Genomic DNA, 13326 nt, shown 5'->3' with positions numbered 1-13326 from the left:
AAATCTTTCTATCAATCTATTAATCCAACAGTTCACTGGAATCTAGTTAAGGTTAGGGGATCCGTAACCCCACCACCCCGACCACGAACCCAGATATCAACCACTCTAGAAGGCTCATCCAAGGATGAGTCTATAACGAAATAGAACCCATAGAACGCACCCGTCACGCAAGAGTGGTTAGGGTAGATCTTAACAACCTGTCCAACCTGTAACGGAATACTCTCCTGCGAAGCCTTTTCCCAAGAAATAATCGAATGCTCCTGGCTAATGCGCTCAACCATCAACCGCGACGCACCAGACTCCGCCTTGCCAGTCTGTCTCCAGTTCGAAAGAATACCCCATCCGGGATAAGCCGCGCAAGGCTCACGACCCAACGCCAGTGTCCCCGCCGCAACAAGCGCCTCGGGTTTCTCTCGCTCGCCGTCATTGTAGACACTGCAGACCTCTGCGACAATAGATATCGCTATCTCCTCCTCAAGTCCACCGGCGCCGTTGCGAGCATGCGTGGAGACTTGTTGCATATCCAGAACGGGGTAATTACCCGCGTGCAACTCGATCTTCACCTGCGCCTCGCTCTGCTCTGCGCTGGGCTCTCGCAGTAGAGCGCGAAGTTCCTCCGCCTTTGCAGACAAGTCCCCCCTGTACCAAATTATGCGAGGACATAGCTTGAGGTGTTGCGCCGACGCTGATAATCAGTTCCCGGTTCTTTGGTAGGAGAGGAAGCCACTTGTTCAGAGCGGCCTTGCAACCCTGGATCTCGCCGATGAGATAATTCATCGCCTCGTCGGCGTTCGTCGCGGCATAGCTGAGACTGGAGTGGGAGTAGAGGCCGAGTAATTTTGCGTGGCCTGCTTTTTCGGCTTCGGCGAGCTTTTCCAGTAGCCCGTTTTTGTTCAGGGAGATTGGTGGCAGACCGGCGCGGTGATATCCGGTATCTACCTTGACAAAGACGCAGACTGGGAAGTTTGTCTTGGCGGAGAATTTCTTCAGGTACTGGATCTGGTCTGGGTGGTCGATCATCACGGTGACGCTGTCCTCGCCGATCTCCGCGGCCAATTCCGCGAGCCGGGTGATGTGGGATGGCACGAGGGGAATACCATACAGGATGTTGGGGCTGCGACCAGCTTGTTTCAGGCCAGCGAGAAACCGGGTCAAGGTCTCAATCTCCAAAATCGTTGAAGCGATGAATTTTGGAGCTTTGCTCTCCTTATCCAGCTGCAATTGGGCGATTTCGAGAGTCTAGGTGGGGGTTAGCTTTTTGTTTTCTAGCTTTCTCTGCATTGCTGCAAGGGCTGTTTCGTCTGGGTAAAGGACACTGACTTTGTGCGTTTTGACATGAGCTCTGAATTCGACTCCCAGGGTCCGGATGGTATTGTTCATTCTTTCGCAATGGCCGCGGACAATTGCTCTGTCAATCACAGCGGCGGGTTTGGGCAAGTCCGCAATGTCTTTGCCGCCCCATCGCTGGAGCAATTCGACCTGTGTCGGTAGAGTAGATACAGTAGCCATTGTTCGTTCACTGAATGATCTGTAAGAGGTGTGAAAGATTATGAAGAGTGCTGAAGGTTGTGGGTTGGGGAAGTATGACTATGGCTTTGGCGGAGAAAGTCACACCGTGACTGGTCCGGGAAAATGTGGGGGGGGCGCTTTACAAGATTACCTTAGGTAGGGTAAAAATTCAGCCTGAACGTCACCAGTCCTATTGCCCTCGAGATCTCTAATTTCTTGATCTATGATGGAGGTCTACTTTCAAATAATGACTGATCGATATGCAGAAATGAAATTGATCAAATATGGAACAGACACTTTGGCATTATCAGCCCGAATACGCCAAAATTTGCCGAAAACGACAGTGAAGCTGTCCTATTCAGCCCCGGCAATGCAAATATGACAGGCAAAAAGAGAGGAGCATATCAAGTCTAGGGGTTTTTTTGTCAAACGCGCCGCGCCACAATATTTCCCATGAGTGAAGCAAGAAAAAGCAATGGACCAAAACACAAGCAAAAAGTATTACAAAAAGAGAATTGTACCCGACAGGTTGGGGAATAAACGAAAAAAATAAGAGAGACTCGAGTGGTAGTGGTCATGGGATATAAGAGAAAAGAGGGGAAACACAAACGCCGTTCGTGAAAATGCTTATTGTTTTAATGCATTGAAATGCCACCGAGTCGATATGGGCGTAGGTGGTAGTGTATGTAGTCGGAGATCAGACTCGTGACTGACTCTGACTTGATCGAGAACGTTGAGACATAGAGCGACGGCCTCGACTAGAGGGTGCTCGATCGGAGGTTGAAGGAGGCGCGTGCTCGAAGAAAGGAATCAAATCCGGGTTCTGACTGGGTGGATTCCTGGGGTCATGAGAGTATTCGCCTACGATGCGGTCATCGGCCGAGGTGTCAGGGTGGATTTCAATGCCAGGCTGGCGATCCGTTCCACCAGAAGTGCCCGTGGGCGGGAAAGTGATGGAATTGGTTTCATCTTGACCGTGATCAATAGGGGACCATCCGGCGATACTACCGGCGATCACTCCAGCCATTGCGGCTGCAGGTCCGAAGGTTGAGTTGGAACGAGATCGGGTACCGCGACGGGATCGCGACTCGGGAGTCGGAGGCTGAGGGGGCGGGCTGCCGGACTCGCCGTTGGGGGTTGCCGGGACCGAGGATTCCCGTGATCGCGAGCCACTGCGAGATCTAGGCAAAAACTCCTGAGGGTGTTGCAGCTTGTGGCGGATGTGGCGGATACGACCACCTCGGACAGACTTGATGAAAGCCAACTGGTCACGAATCTCCTCCAGTGCGGGGTTCCATTCATAGCGGCGGTCTTCATCAGACACAACAAGCTCCGGCCCACCTTGCTTGCGGCTATGCCAGAAGTGTGGGACGAATTTGCTGACGAATTCATCGGGAATGAGGCGGATGATCACTGCGATGGGTAGCGAAATCGCACCGAGGACCAGGCTGACAGCCCATTGTGAGCCCTGGTCAAGGCGTTTGACAGAGAAGGCCTGGCCTCCCACGAAGATAATCAAAACCTGACCACCAACGATGATGAGTTGAATACCGATGAACCACTTGTTGCGCCATATTCCTTCCATGATGTTGAGCTTATTATCGATTCGACGGGAGCTGCGAGAGTTAGTATATTGAAAGGCCATACCAAGATGAAGGTCAAACTTACTTGTACTGGTTGAAGATCTGCATGAAGACGAAAGTGTTGAACACTACTGTCTGCATATGACCTTCATCCCAGGGGAAGATATGTTTGCCGGCAAAATTCAAAACGAAGGTCACGACTAGTTGATAGATTGATTGACCAACAATCATCTTCCACATCGTGAGAGTAATCAAGGGATCCGCTTTAGATTCAGGCCTGCGATCGAGAACATACGGTGATGGGGGATCGGTTGCCAGTGCAAGAGCAGCGAAAGTATCCATAATCAGGTTCACCCACAACAGCTGGACAGCACTGAGCACGGAGGATCTGGTGGGACTGGCAACTGCGGAGACAAAAGTGAGGACCACAGCAGTAATGTTGACAGTGATTTGGAACTGGAGGAACTTTTTCACAGCATCACTAACAGTGCGACCCCACGCCATAGCCTTGACAATGGACGCAAAGTTGTCATCCATCAAAATGATGTCCGATGCTTCCTTGGCTACTTCAGTGCCAGCAATACCCATAGCGAAGCCAACATCGGCATTCTTGAGCGCCTGAGCATCGTTGGTACCGTCACCAGTAACAGCAACCGTCTCCCCAAGTTTCTTGAGCTGGTTCACGAGAAGCTTCTTGTCATCAGGGCTGGATCGAGCGATTACTTGAAGCCTAGGAATAATCTGGTTCATTTGTCGTGTACTCAGCTTCCGAAACTCGGGGCCTTCAATGGCGATTCCACCGGGAGTATAGATACCACACTCCTCGGCGATAGCCTTTGCAGTCATGATGTTGTCACCAGTTACCATACGCACAAAGACGCCGGCGCGCTGGCAAGTGTTGACAGCTTGAGCGACTCCTTTCCGAACAGGGTCCTGAATACCAAAGATACCAAAAATAGACATGTCTTTGAAGATTTCTTCAAAATCAGCGCCATCCCGAGAGCCTGAGGTTGATACTCCATGGGGCGGCCATTGATCGAAGTCTCGATAGAGAAGACCGATACATCGCAAAGAACGCGACGCATAGTTGACGATGATATTATCCAGAGTGGAGCGGTTTTCTTCAGACAGCGGTGAAGCCTCGAGAGCGACAGTAGGATCGCGCACGATCTTTGTGGATTTCGCCATCAAGATTTCCGCCGCACCCTTGACCACCATCCGGTATTTCCCATTTTCAAGCTGAAACACGACAGCCATACATTTGCGGCCTGAGTCGAAAGGATACATTTGCACAATCTTCGAATTTGCTCGCTCTTCGCTGACAGGACCCATTCCAAGGTGCTCGCGGGCGAATGAGAGCAGGGCAGTTTCAGTCTTAGAGCCGATAAAAGTCTTCACTCCATCCTGCTCACCCTCGAAGGCGGTAGAATTGAGGGTGATTGATTTGAGTAGAAGGTCCTTGACAGACGGCGAAAGAGTAGACACGAACTCCGATGCAGAAACATCTCCTGATTCAGCAGCAGCAGGTCCCTTGTCTCCAAATCGCGATGAAGTTCCCAATGTGGCAGCAACAGCACTCATCCTATTTTCTGTGAGGGTACCTGTCTTGTCGGAACAAATTGTTGTGGCATTTCCCATGGTTTCACAGGCCTTGAGGAAGCGAACGAGGTTATTGTCTTTGATCATTCTTGTCGTGGCGAAGGCCAGGGCGAGCGTGACCGCTAATGGTAGACCTTCAGGCACCGCCACAACGACGATGGTGACAGCCACAATAAAGATCTGCAGGAAAGCTTGGCCCTTGGCATCCGCACCACCCTCGATCTTACTCAGTCCCGCTAGGAACTTGATAAAAAGAACCACAAAAAGAAGTAGACCAGAGGCGAGACCCAATTTAGCAATGTACTCGGCAAGTTTGTTAAGCTTCGTCTGCAACGGGGTTGTCTCGCCTTCTTCTTGAAGAGACATCATAGTTCGGCCGTGAGTAGAGTGCACACCAGTGGCGGTGACCAGGAAGGTTCCGACACCTTCTGAGACCTTAGCGCCGGAAACGATGAAGGGGTCCATCTTTTTGAGGTCCTGTTGCTGTTCGATAGCTCGATAAACGTCTTCACCAGGGGTCTTTCGAAGAAGGTCGGATTCACCAGTAGCGGAGGATTCATCGCACTTGATACCGTGGCCATCGATGAGGATACCATCCACGGGTATTAGATCGCCAGCTTCCACGTACATCACATCGCCAACAAGAATTTCATGAATGGATATCTCCACAGTTTTGCCGGATCTCATCACCTTGATGAGTCGGTTTCTTTTCTTCTTGTTAAGCTTTGCAAATTGCCGTTCCTTTTGCCAATCATTCGAGGCGCCAACAGTCACAACAATGATGATGGCGATTAGAATAGCGAGGCCTTCCACCCATTCCACGCCCGGCTCGTCTGGATCAGCTGGGTGAATTGACTGGGGGATACCAACAGCCAGAGAGACGATGGCGGCAATCGTCAGCAGGATGAGCACCTTGTCATTGAAAGCTATCCAGGCCAATTCCCAGATGGTCTTTAACTTTCTCTCTGGGAGCTGGTTATTGCCATAGACTCGCTTCCGATCTGAAAACTCTTGGTTTGCATCAGTGTCAGTCTTCGTTTCTGTAGGCGTTACAGGTGGCTGTCCAACTGGGGAAGCTGTTTTAGGTAAAGACCCCGAGCCAACGGCATCTTCAAATCCCACAGCCCCATCCAACGCAGCCTCGTCGGTGCTGAGACCACTTTGGATATCCGTCCGCAGCCCCTTTTCGAGACCTCGCAGTCCCCCCAGTGCACGGAAAGCAGAGAAGCTCTTCGGATTCAGAAGCTTATTGAGTTGGCCCGGGGAAAAGGCAAACCGATTGTTTTCGACTTCAAACTCGGCTTCCCGGCCGGGGTCCGGGGTTAAAGCGTCCTCTTCATCGATATTGGTGTGCTTGGTCAAGTCGGATTGGGAATGCGAGTGGTGAGACTGGCTAGGGACATATGTATCGCCGCCATATATACTGGAAGTTTGGCTGACGGCATCTTCCGATTCAAGGGAGTTCCCCCGTGAGCGCGTGCCTGGGACAGACAAGAAGTTGGAATGTGATTCTGACTGCTTGGCCTTTGGGGATGAGATATTGTGAGGCGAAGTAGGTCGGTTTTCGGGGTCTCGATCTCGAGCTTCTGAAGAAGCATTTGAACGAATCGATGCTGTGGACCTTCGATCTGTAGGGGACACAGTGTCGTCATGACCTGCCCACCTGGCGCTGGGCGATTCTCCATTATTATTATTATTAAGATTTTCCGTCGAGGCTTGCTCGGAACCGGAAAGGAATTGGACGGGCGGTTGGCCGTTATTTGGCGAGTTCACGGCGGAGGTGTCGATAGTGATCGTGGGAGCCCGCTCTCTCCGCAAGGGTGTAGTAGGGGTCTGGAGAGGCTCGTCATCCTCTCGTGTATTCGACATGGTGTATGATCAAAATGAAACCGAACGCGATTTCACGCGAGCGGTAGATCCACAACCACTGATGTTTGCATTGACGGGAGGAGGGAAAATAGTCGACTCTCGTAGATCAGGTTGGTTGCCGAATCAGGATCGCAGATGCAGCAGTTTCGTGCCCGACGGGGGTTCTTTTTGGGGGTGGCTTTTCGACAGAGATGAGAAGGAGTCGAAAGGTCGTTCAAGGAGGGAATCAAATCGCATGCAACCAGACGCGCCACTAAGATCGCAAGATTGACAGCAGCAAGACCAGACCCCTTTGCAGACGTAGATCCACTCCGGTCTCGATTGTTTTTCCTTTTCGTATGGATCCCGCTCGGGGTAGGGTTCCACAATGCACAGCCCCAGTGGATAGCGCGGTCTTGCGGTCGACTTGTCACTCACGGACGTGGCCTCGGATCGAAAGACACTGGGCCTCGGGGGGGATTTGACTGCTGTGAGGGGAATTGATTTGAAAGAGAAGAAGATGGGGCAATCGTGGCACCTCTCTTGGTCGGCCACCACCAGAAGTGATGTGGCAAACAGGCGAAAATGCAGCTGCGGCTTCGAATTCCTGTGTTTGCACTGCCTCGCGTGCCAAGGCCGCCCGGGGCTCCGGAGGGCAAAGGGAGGCGAATAAGGGGCAATAGAAGACAAATTATTTGGCGCGCGCTGGACCGTTGAGTGGAGATGACGTCCCCAATACTTTATGTGCAGCGGTTGGTACCATCGAATATTAGTAGTGGTGGTGGTAGTGAATGGTGATGTTGGGAACCTTGAACAGCAGAGTAGGGCACCAGTACGGCAATTTAGGCCTCAATACCCGGGAATCCAGGATATTCCCTGTACTTTGAACAGGTCAAAGATGGAAAATCGTAAGGTTTGTCTTGGAATGTCTGGAAGGAGAAAGGGTTTGAAGGGAAAATCAGTTGGGCGAGGAGAAAGTATGTAGAAGTAACCCCGTACTAAGTGGGAGTAGTACCAAGTCGATGACATGTTGACTCTACCACTAGTAGTACTAGTATAGACTACCACAGTACTCCGTAGCTACAAACGACGAGACTAAAGGACTGTACATATTACAATCATGCTAAGCAAGCCCCTATCACATTCGACGCGTTTGCCTGCGGGCGCTTTATTTCGTCGGGTTGGCTTCCAATCAGAACAGTGTGGCTTTGCACTCGGAGAATATATGCATATTATGTACTAGTACTAGTCAATTGTGAGTACTTAGTACTAAGTACATATTAGCCGTGCATCTAGGTAGAGATATTCCGAACCCAGGCCCTACTAGTTCTTAAGAGCTTGACACCATTCCGATCCGATGCTAATTTCAAGTTGAAGTCGTATGTCGTATAGATTTCTACTTTGGTGGTAGGCACTCCTACCAGTACTACTAACTATGCATGTAGCTAGGTATACGATAATTATATGGTCGATTGTATAACTCGAAGGCAATTTAATTTATACTCGCACATGGAGAAATATCTGTCATGGTGACACTCATCTCCACATTTATCGACTTTGTCCAGTATATAAATTGCAGATATCTCAGAGTTGCCAGTGCCAGTGGTTACTACCTAGGTAGTAGGAGCATCCTTCTCTATCCACCAATCTTTGGAACCACCTTGAATACTCAACTCTTACATCACGCAATCCCCAACTCCAACTTGAACACTATGTCTGACTTTATCCAAGAATTCGGCTTCACAGCCGTTCCTGCCTCAGCATCCACTCTACTAACCTCCACACCGGCTTATCCCAAGCCAAACACAGCCCCCATCGCCATCCCCGTCTCCGAAACACCCATCCCAACTACTCCCCTCGCTCAGCGCATCAACACCTACGCCCGCACTTACCTCCCGGAGCCAACATACAACCACTCCCTCCGTGTCTATCATTTCGGCCAAGCGATCAAAAAGTACCGCTTCGCCTCCTCCGCAGACTGGGACTTTTCCGACGAGACTTACTTCCTCGCTTGCGTGCTCCACGACATCGGCACCACAGACGAGAATCTTTCGCAGACCCGCTTAAGCTTTGAATTCTACGGCGGGTTCCTGGCACTTGATGTTCTGCAACGGGGTGGGTCCGGCTCTGAGTCTGCTTCGACGCGAGAACAAGCGGAGAGTGTGGCGGAGGCGATCATCCGACATCAGGACCTGTGCGCTGTTGGCAAAATTACTGCGGTGGGACAATTGTTGCAGCTCGCGACGATCTTCGGTACGTGTCGGATATGCAGAATCCCTCCTCTCACCATCACTTCAAAACCCTTTCTCTTTTTTTTTTGGCTTTGGCGCCGTTCTCAATTATGGGTTTGACCCCCCCTTTGCTCCGTACTTTTACCTGAAACCTACGAAAGGGTGGGAAATTGACGCCACTTACGGTGCACCAACGATGCATCAATTCGGACAGATAATTGACGGGAAAAGCGGCTTTCAGACCGACTTTCCCGCGATCAACATCAGTAGGATCTGCTTCGAACTTTAGACTTTTTCCCTTGTTCTTTTTTCCCGTTGTCCTTGGCGGAGTAGACAGGTGGAGCTACACTATGGAGTGGTGTCCCATACGGAGTACGGAGTACAGAACCCTTCACTAACTTCGGAATTTGCGTCACAGACAACACCGGTGCGTACGCCGATCTTGTCCATCCGGCCACTATCGAGGATGTGTCTGCTCATTTCCCGCGATACCACTGGAGCCAATGCTTTGCCGCGACAATCCATCGCGAAAATGGACTGAAGCCTTGGGCGCATACGACGACCCTAGGCGAGGAGGACTTCCCGGCTAAAGTTTTGGGAAATAAGCTCATGGAGCCGTACCAGTAAGGGTACTCAAGGGTGTTGTGTGTGGTTTCCCGGGTGACAATGACCAGGGGGCTTATTTCGATTCGTCCGGGGGCATGTGTTACTAGGAATCTTACATACGACAGTCTGTACGCGGCGTGGGGGGCCGATGAGGACCAGGCCGTTTCCCTGTTTCTGTGGTTGTGGTTGTTATCCTTCAGATTGATGTGAAACGAGGGGCTGAGCTAATAATTGAGAACTGCAGAATGATTTACATTGATTGAGAAAGAGAAAAAAGATGCAAGGATCCGATAGGGTCTCCGTGCATTGTAGATCTCCTCACTGCCATCATTCAAACCTTGAATAAGCAAATCTTCGCCCCCATGTCCCATATTCCATGTGGTTTGTATTGTATCCCTTTGTCCTCCGCCGCATGCTAATTTACACAATCAATCCCATTACCCAGCCTACCATGCCGCGTATCACTTGGTATGCTGTAACATGGCATTGTCGTCGCCCTCTGGAACACTGACCCTCCACACTGCAAGAGTTTGGCCACTTTCCTGAACAGCATCATGTTTCGGATCGGTGATAATCATGGCTCTACCCGCCAAGGCCAAGACATCCATTAGTTCAGCCATGCGCTGCGCCTCAGTGAAGCTACGCGTCAAATGCGGGATTTTTGCAACCAGTGTGGCCACAACCATGCACTGGGTAAGTAGCTCTGGCTGTTCAAGGGTGCCGCTGGCGTAGTACACGGCGTTGTGGTAGTCCAGAATCAATTCGGGGAGATATGTGCGACGGATGTGTGCATAGTCCTTTTCTTCCTCGGCTGTTTGATACAAATTAGTAAACAATGTTTCTTGACCTGTTACCATGCACGGGTGTGAAGGAGCACTCACCATTCTCGGCCGTACCGGGCCAGTCGGGCACCTCCACCATCTGACCGACACTTTGCTCAAGGAAACCGATATGGTCCCTGAGTTCGGCGAACAGGTCCTTCACCGTACCGGAGTCTCGTCGACGTTTGGTCCTAATTTCAAAGTTAGTTTGAGTGACCCACGTGAATTAGTAGAATTCGCTCTTACCTCGAAATCTGGTCGTAGAGAATGGCAAAGTTCTCCAGGCTGTCAAATCCAAGAGCAAGATTCTCGAAGTTCAACATGAGAGAACATTGCTGATTGGCATTGGCAGGGTTGTTGACCGCCAGACCATTATTACTAGACAGGCTGCGTCGATGGGCACTGTTCTTCCTGGACTTGCTCGGGCTAGAAGGTGTACTCTTCTCTGCAATGAATTGATCCACATCTAGAGCAGGAAATTCAAGGATGTCAAATCCAAACGTCTCCTGGGAGATCTCAGACAATGGCATGCGATGACTGAGCTCCCTAGCAGCTGATAGCTTGCCTGCAACGAAGAATTTGCGGTAGAGCCATGCTCCTAGCTTGCATATCTTGACCCATTGGCCGCCCACGTAGCGAAGCCATTCAAGACTGCGGATCAAACGTTCGTCCTCGTCTGCGATGGATGTTCCAATCAAGTCCTTCTTGGGCTGAACGAGATGTCGCGAGCCATCCTGCCGGCGCACCACTCTGGAGTAGCCAGTGAGACCGGGCGAATGCTCGATCAAAGAAACGTCACTGCTTAACCAATTCCATTGCACGTCCAGAACGGCGGTGATATCGATGCCGTACTTTTGATTCAGGCGAACTTGATCCTTTCTCTGCTTCGGGTTCACGATATCAACCAAGATCTTCGCGAAGACGCCGTGACACATATTTTCCGGCAGAAGAGACGCGTATAGGGGGATAAGGTCAAAAAGGCCTCTCGCTTCCAGGTTAGCGATAAATCCAGTGACAACAACAGACGCGGTCTCGTTATTATCGGCGCGAGAGTAGCCGAGAGATCGTGCGACAAGATAAACGTGAGTCGCGATCTTAACAGCCTCCTCATCCTCTGCAGCAATGAGGTACGCATCATCCACCTGGGAGTGCGGAATCATTGGAATGATAGATGCCGCCCCGTGTATGTTGAGGCTGACTTGCGAAACCGCTTGGGCCAAAAGGGAGAAGAATGAATCATATCCCTTGCTGAGAATGGCTGCTTGAAGATTGCGGAACGGGTTTCGTGCCTCGCTACCAACTCGCTCGTTGCCTCGCAAGTACTGGAAGAACTTCTGTAGATCAGCGTGTCCAGCTGGCTCGGGCGTGAAGACGACTGTGCTGTTAGGAGAGTGGCTCAACTTTCGTTGAAACTGCTTGCAGAATCCCTGGTAGCGCGAGAGAACGATGCGGTTGAAGTACACGTAGAGGTAGTCATCCCAGCTACTGCAGACTTTGACGACTGAGTCACTCTCGCCACACAGCAAGCCGTAGACAGCACGCTCGAAATCGCCAGCGTTGGTATTGCGCGCCAAAGCAGAGCAAGCAGCGCGCCAGGAGTCTTGTGCGCGTGCATTCATCAGGCGTGTCAATCCATCGTCGACTGGAGTACGAGTCTTGGTGCTGTTTGCATCAACACTCGAACCGCAAAGGCTAATAGCCCTCCAGTTTTCAAGGCGGCTTTGGGCCCATTCGCGGATTTTAGTCCAATTCTCGCCCTGTCGAAGCATCTTCCAACAGGTCATCCATGTAGCCCGCTCGTAGAACTCGTCCTGTGCCTGTAGGCTGTGTTTTTGCCGGAGGAGCGCATCGGGGTCCAGCTGGGTAACAAGAGGCTTTTGATCATCGGTTTTCAACATCGCATGTGCCGTATCATTGGGTTCCAGTGGCTGGGGCCAAGCGCGCAATCGCTTGTGTCCTTTGATAGCTTCTTTAGTGAAGAGCCATCCATGGGCCCACAGGCCTTGGCCACGTTCCGCCTGTGCCTCCATATCGGTGATAAGAAACTCAAGCTCATTGTCGCTCGTCTTCGAAGTCTTCTCGAGCCATTTCATAGCCACAACGCACTCGAGAGCGTATTGATCGGAGTTCAAAAATTGCTCCCAAATTTCACGATCGGATGAGTAGCGATGCAAATTCTGGAAAGCGGTTTGGCGTCCTTCTTGGTAGCTGGCTCGACTATCCGGGTCGTCGATACTGATCAGGTTCAGAAGAAGGTGCCAAGTATCAAGTTCCAGCTGGAGACGTCGCAATTCTTCCTCCGCCTTGGGGTCCTCGCTACCGCTCGACCGGAAATTCTTCGCGCGTTTGAGCTTTTGTTGCTTTTCGGTCTCTTGGATGGCATTTTTCGTGAGCTTTTGGTATTTGTCGACGAGTTCGTATGCGGCTTGGATGTTCTGGAACTCATCACTAGAGTTTTTCTGTTTGAATTGGTCGAGTTCCTTGGCGAATGCCTCGATTTGCTTTGTGACGCGATCGGCGGTGCGGCGAAGGGGGTCGAATGCTTCTTGCGCGCCGGCAGCGGTAAACAGCTGAGGCGAACCTGGAGAACGGATGAGCTATGGCAAGGCATAATCAATGGAAGCTCTACAGACCTTGAGACCTGTTGGACATCCCCATGACAGATTTGAGGTTTGGTTCCAATACAGGGAAGGCGGATCCAGAATCCGCCGCTCCGTCGCCATAGAAGCGGCCGGCCTCGTCCATTTCATCATCCTCGTTGTCATCCTCTTGGTCCTCATCGTTCTCTAGCTCTTCCTCATCTTCGTAAGATCCTTCATCCTCCATGGATTCATCCTCTTCGTCTTCGTCAATGCTGATAATTTCTGGTTCCTTGCGGAGTGGTTGAGCGGTCTTTAGAGAGCAATTCTTGTCAGTCAGTTGTAAAATAGAAAAGACAAGAAACAAAGGGAATACGAACCTCTGATCGCAGAGTCGGACCACCTGAAGCCGCCGTTCTTGCGGATCTAGTAAGTGGTGCCATGGCGAACAATACCCTAGCCGTAGTGGAGGAGTTGATGCAAGAGCAGAGAGGGAAATGATGTTTGTCTCTTTTGATTTTGGGCGCGTTGGTTACTTGGGCCCAAAGCG

General features: G+C 51.1%; 4 protein-coding genes across 4 annotated transcripts; 1 reads left to right on the top strand and 3 right to left on the bottom strand.

Annotated features, from left to right (window-relative positions):
* Positions 1-32: 32 nt before the first annotated feature.
* N7533_009405 (uncharacterized protein) lies at positions 33-1509 on the bottom strand (the record flags this gene model as incomplete). Its single annotated transcript, XM_057106055.1, has 3 exons — positions 33-639; positions 662-1239; positions 1321-1509. The coding sequence occupies 3 exons, from the start codon at positions 1507-1509 to the stop codon at positions 33-35; spliced, it is 1374 nt and encodes a 457-aa protein (XP_056957504.1).
* Positions 1510-2206: 697 nt separating this feature from the next.
* Positions 2207-6560, bottom strand: pmcA (putative P-type calcium ATPase; the record flags this gene model as incomplete). Its single annotated transcript, XM_057106054.1, has 2 exons — positions 2207-3125; positions 3178-6560. 2 exons carry the CDS (start codon positions 6558-6560, stop codon positions 2207-2209), a joined length of 4302 nt encoding a protein of 1433 aa, XP_056957503.1.
* Positions 6561-8251: 1691 nt separating this feature from the next.
* Positions 8252-9397, top strand: N7533_009403 (putative urea hydro-lyase/cyanamide hydratase; the record flags this gene model as incomplete). The annotated part of the gene is made up of 2 exons (XM_057106053.1): positions 8252-8792; positions 9189-9397. The coding sequence occupies 2 exons, from the start codon at positions 8252-8254 to the stop codon at positions 9395-9397; spliced, it is 750 nt and encodes a 249-aa protein (XP_056957502.1).
* A 440-nt stretch (positions 9398-9837) lies between these two features.
* On the bottom strand, positions 9838-13219 carry N7533_009402 (nucleoporin Nup84/Nup107 family protein; the record flags this gene model as incomplete). The annotated part of the gene is made up of 5 exons (XM_057106052.1): positions 9838-10187; positions 10258-10388; positions 10444-12778; positions 12831-13104; positions 13157-13219. The coding sequence occupies 5 exons, from the start codon at positions 13217-13219 to the stop codon at positions 9838-9840; spliced, it is 3153 nt and encodes a 1050-aa protein (XP_056957501.1).
* Between the last annotated feature and the right edge of the window lie 107 nt (positions 13220-13326).

The sequence above is a fragment of the Penicillium manginii genome (genome assembly GCF_028828005.1).
Source record: "Penicillium manginii strain IBT 31320 chromosome Unknown utg000006l:1.0-4164085.0:1.0-4166146.0, whole genome shotgun sequence".
In the NCBI taxonomy this organism is placed as follows: domain Eukaryota; kingdom Fungi; phylum Ascomycota; class Eurotiomycetes; order Eurotiales; family Aspergillaceae; genus Penicillium; species Penicillium manginii.
This window is presented reverse-complemented; position numbering and strand designations above follow the sequence as displayed.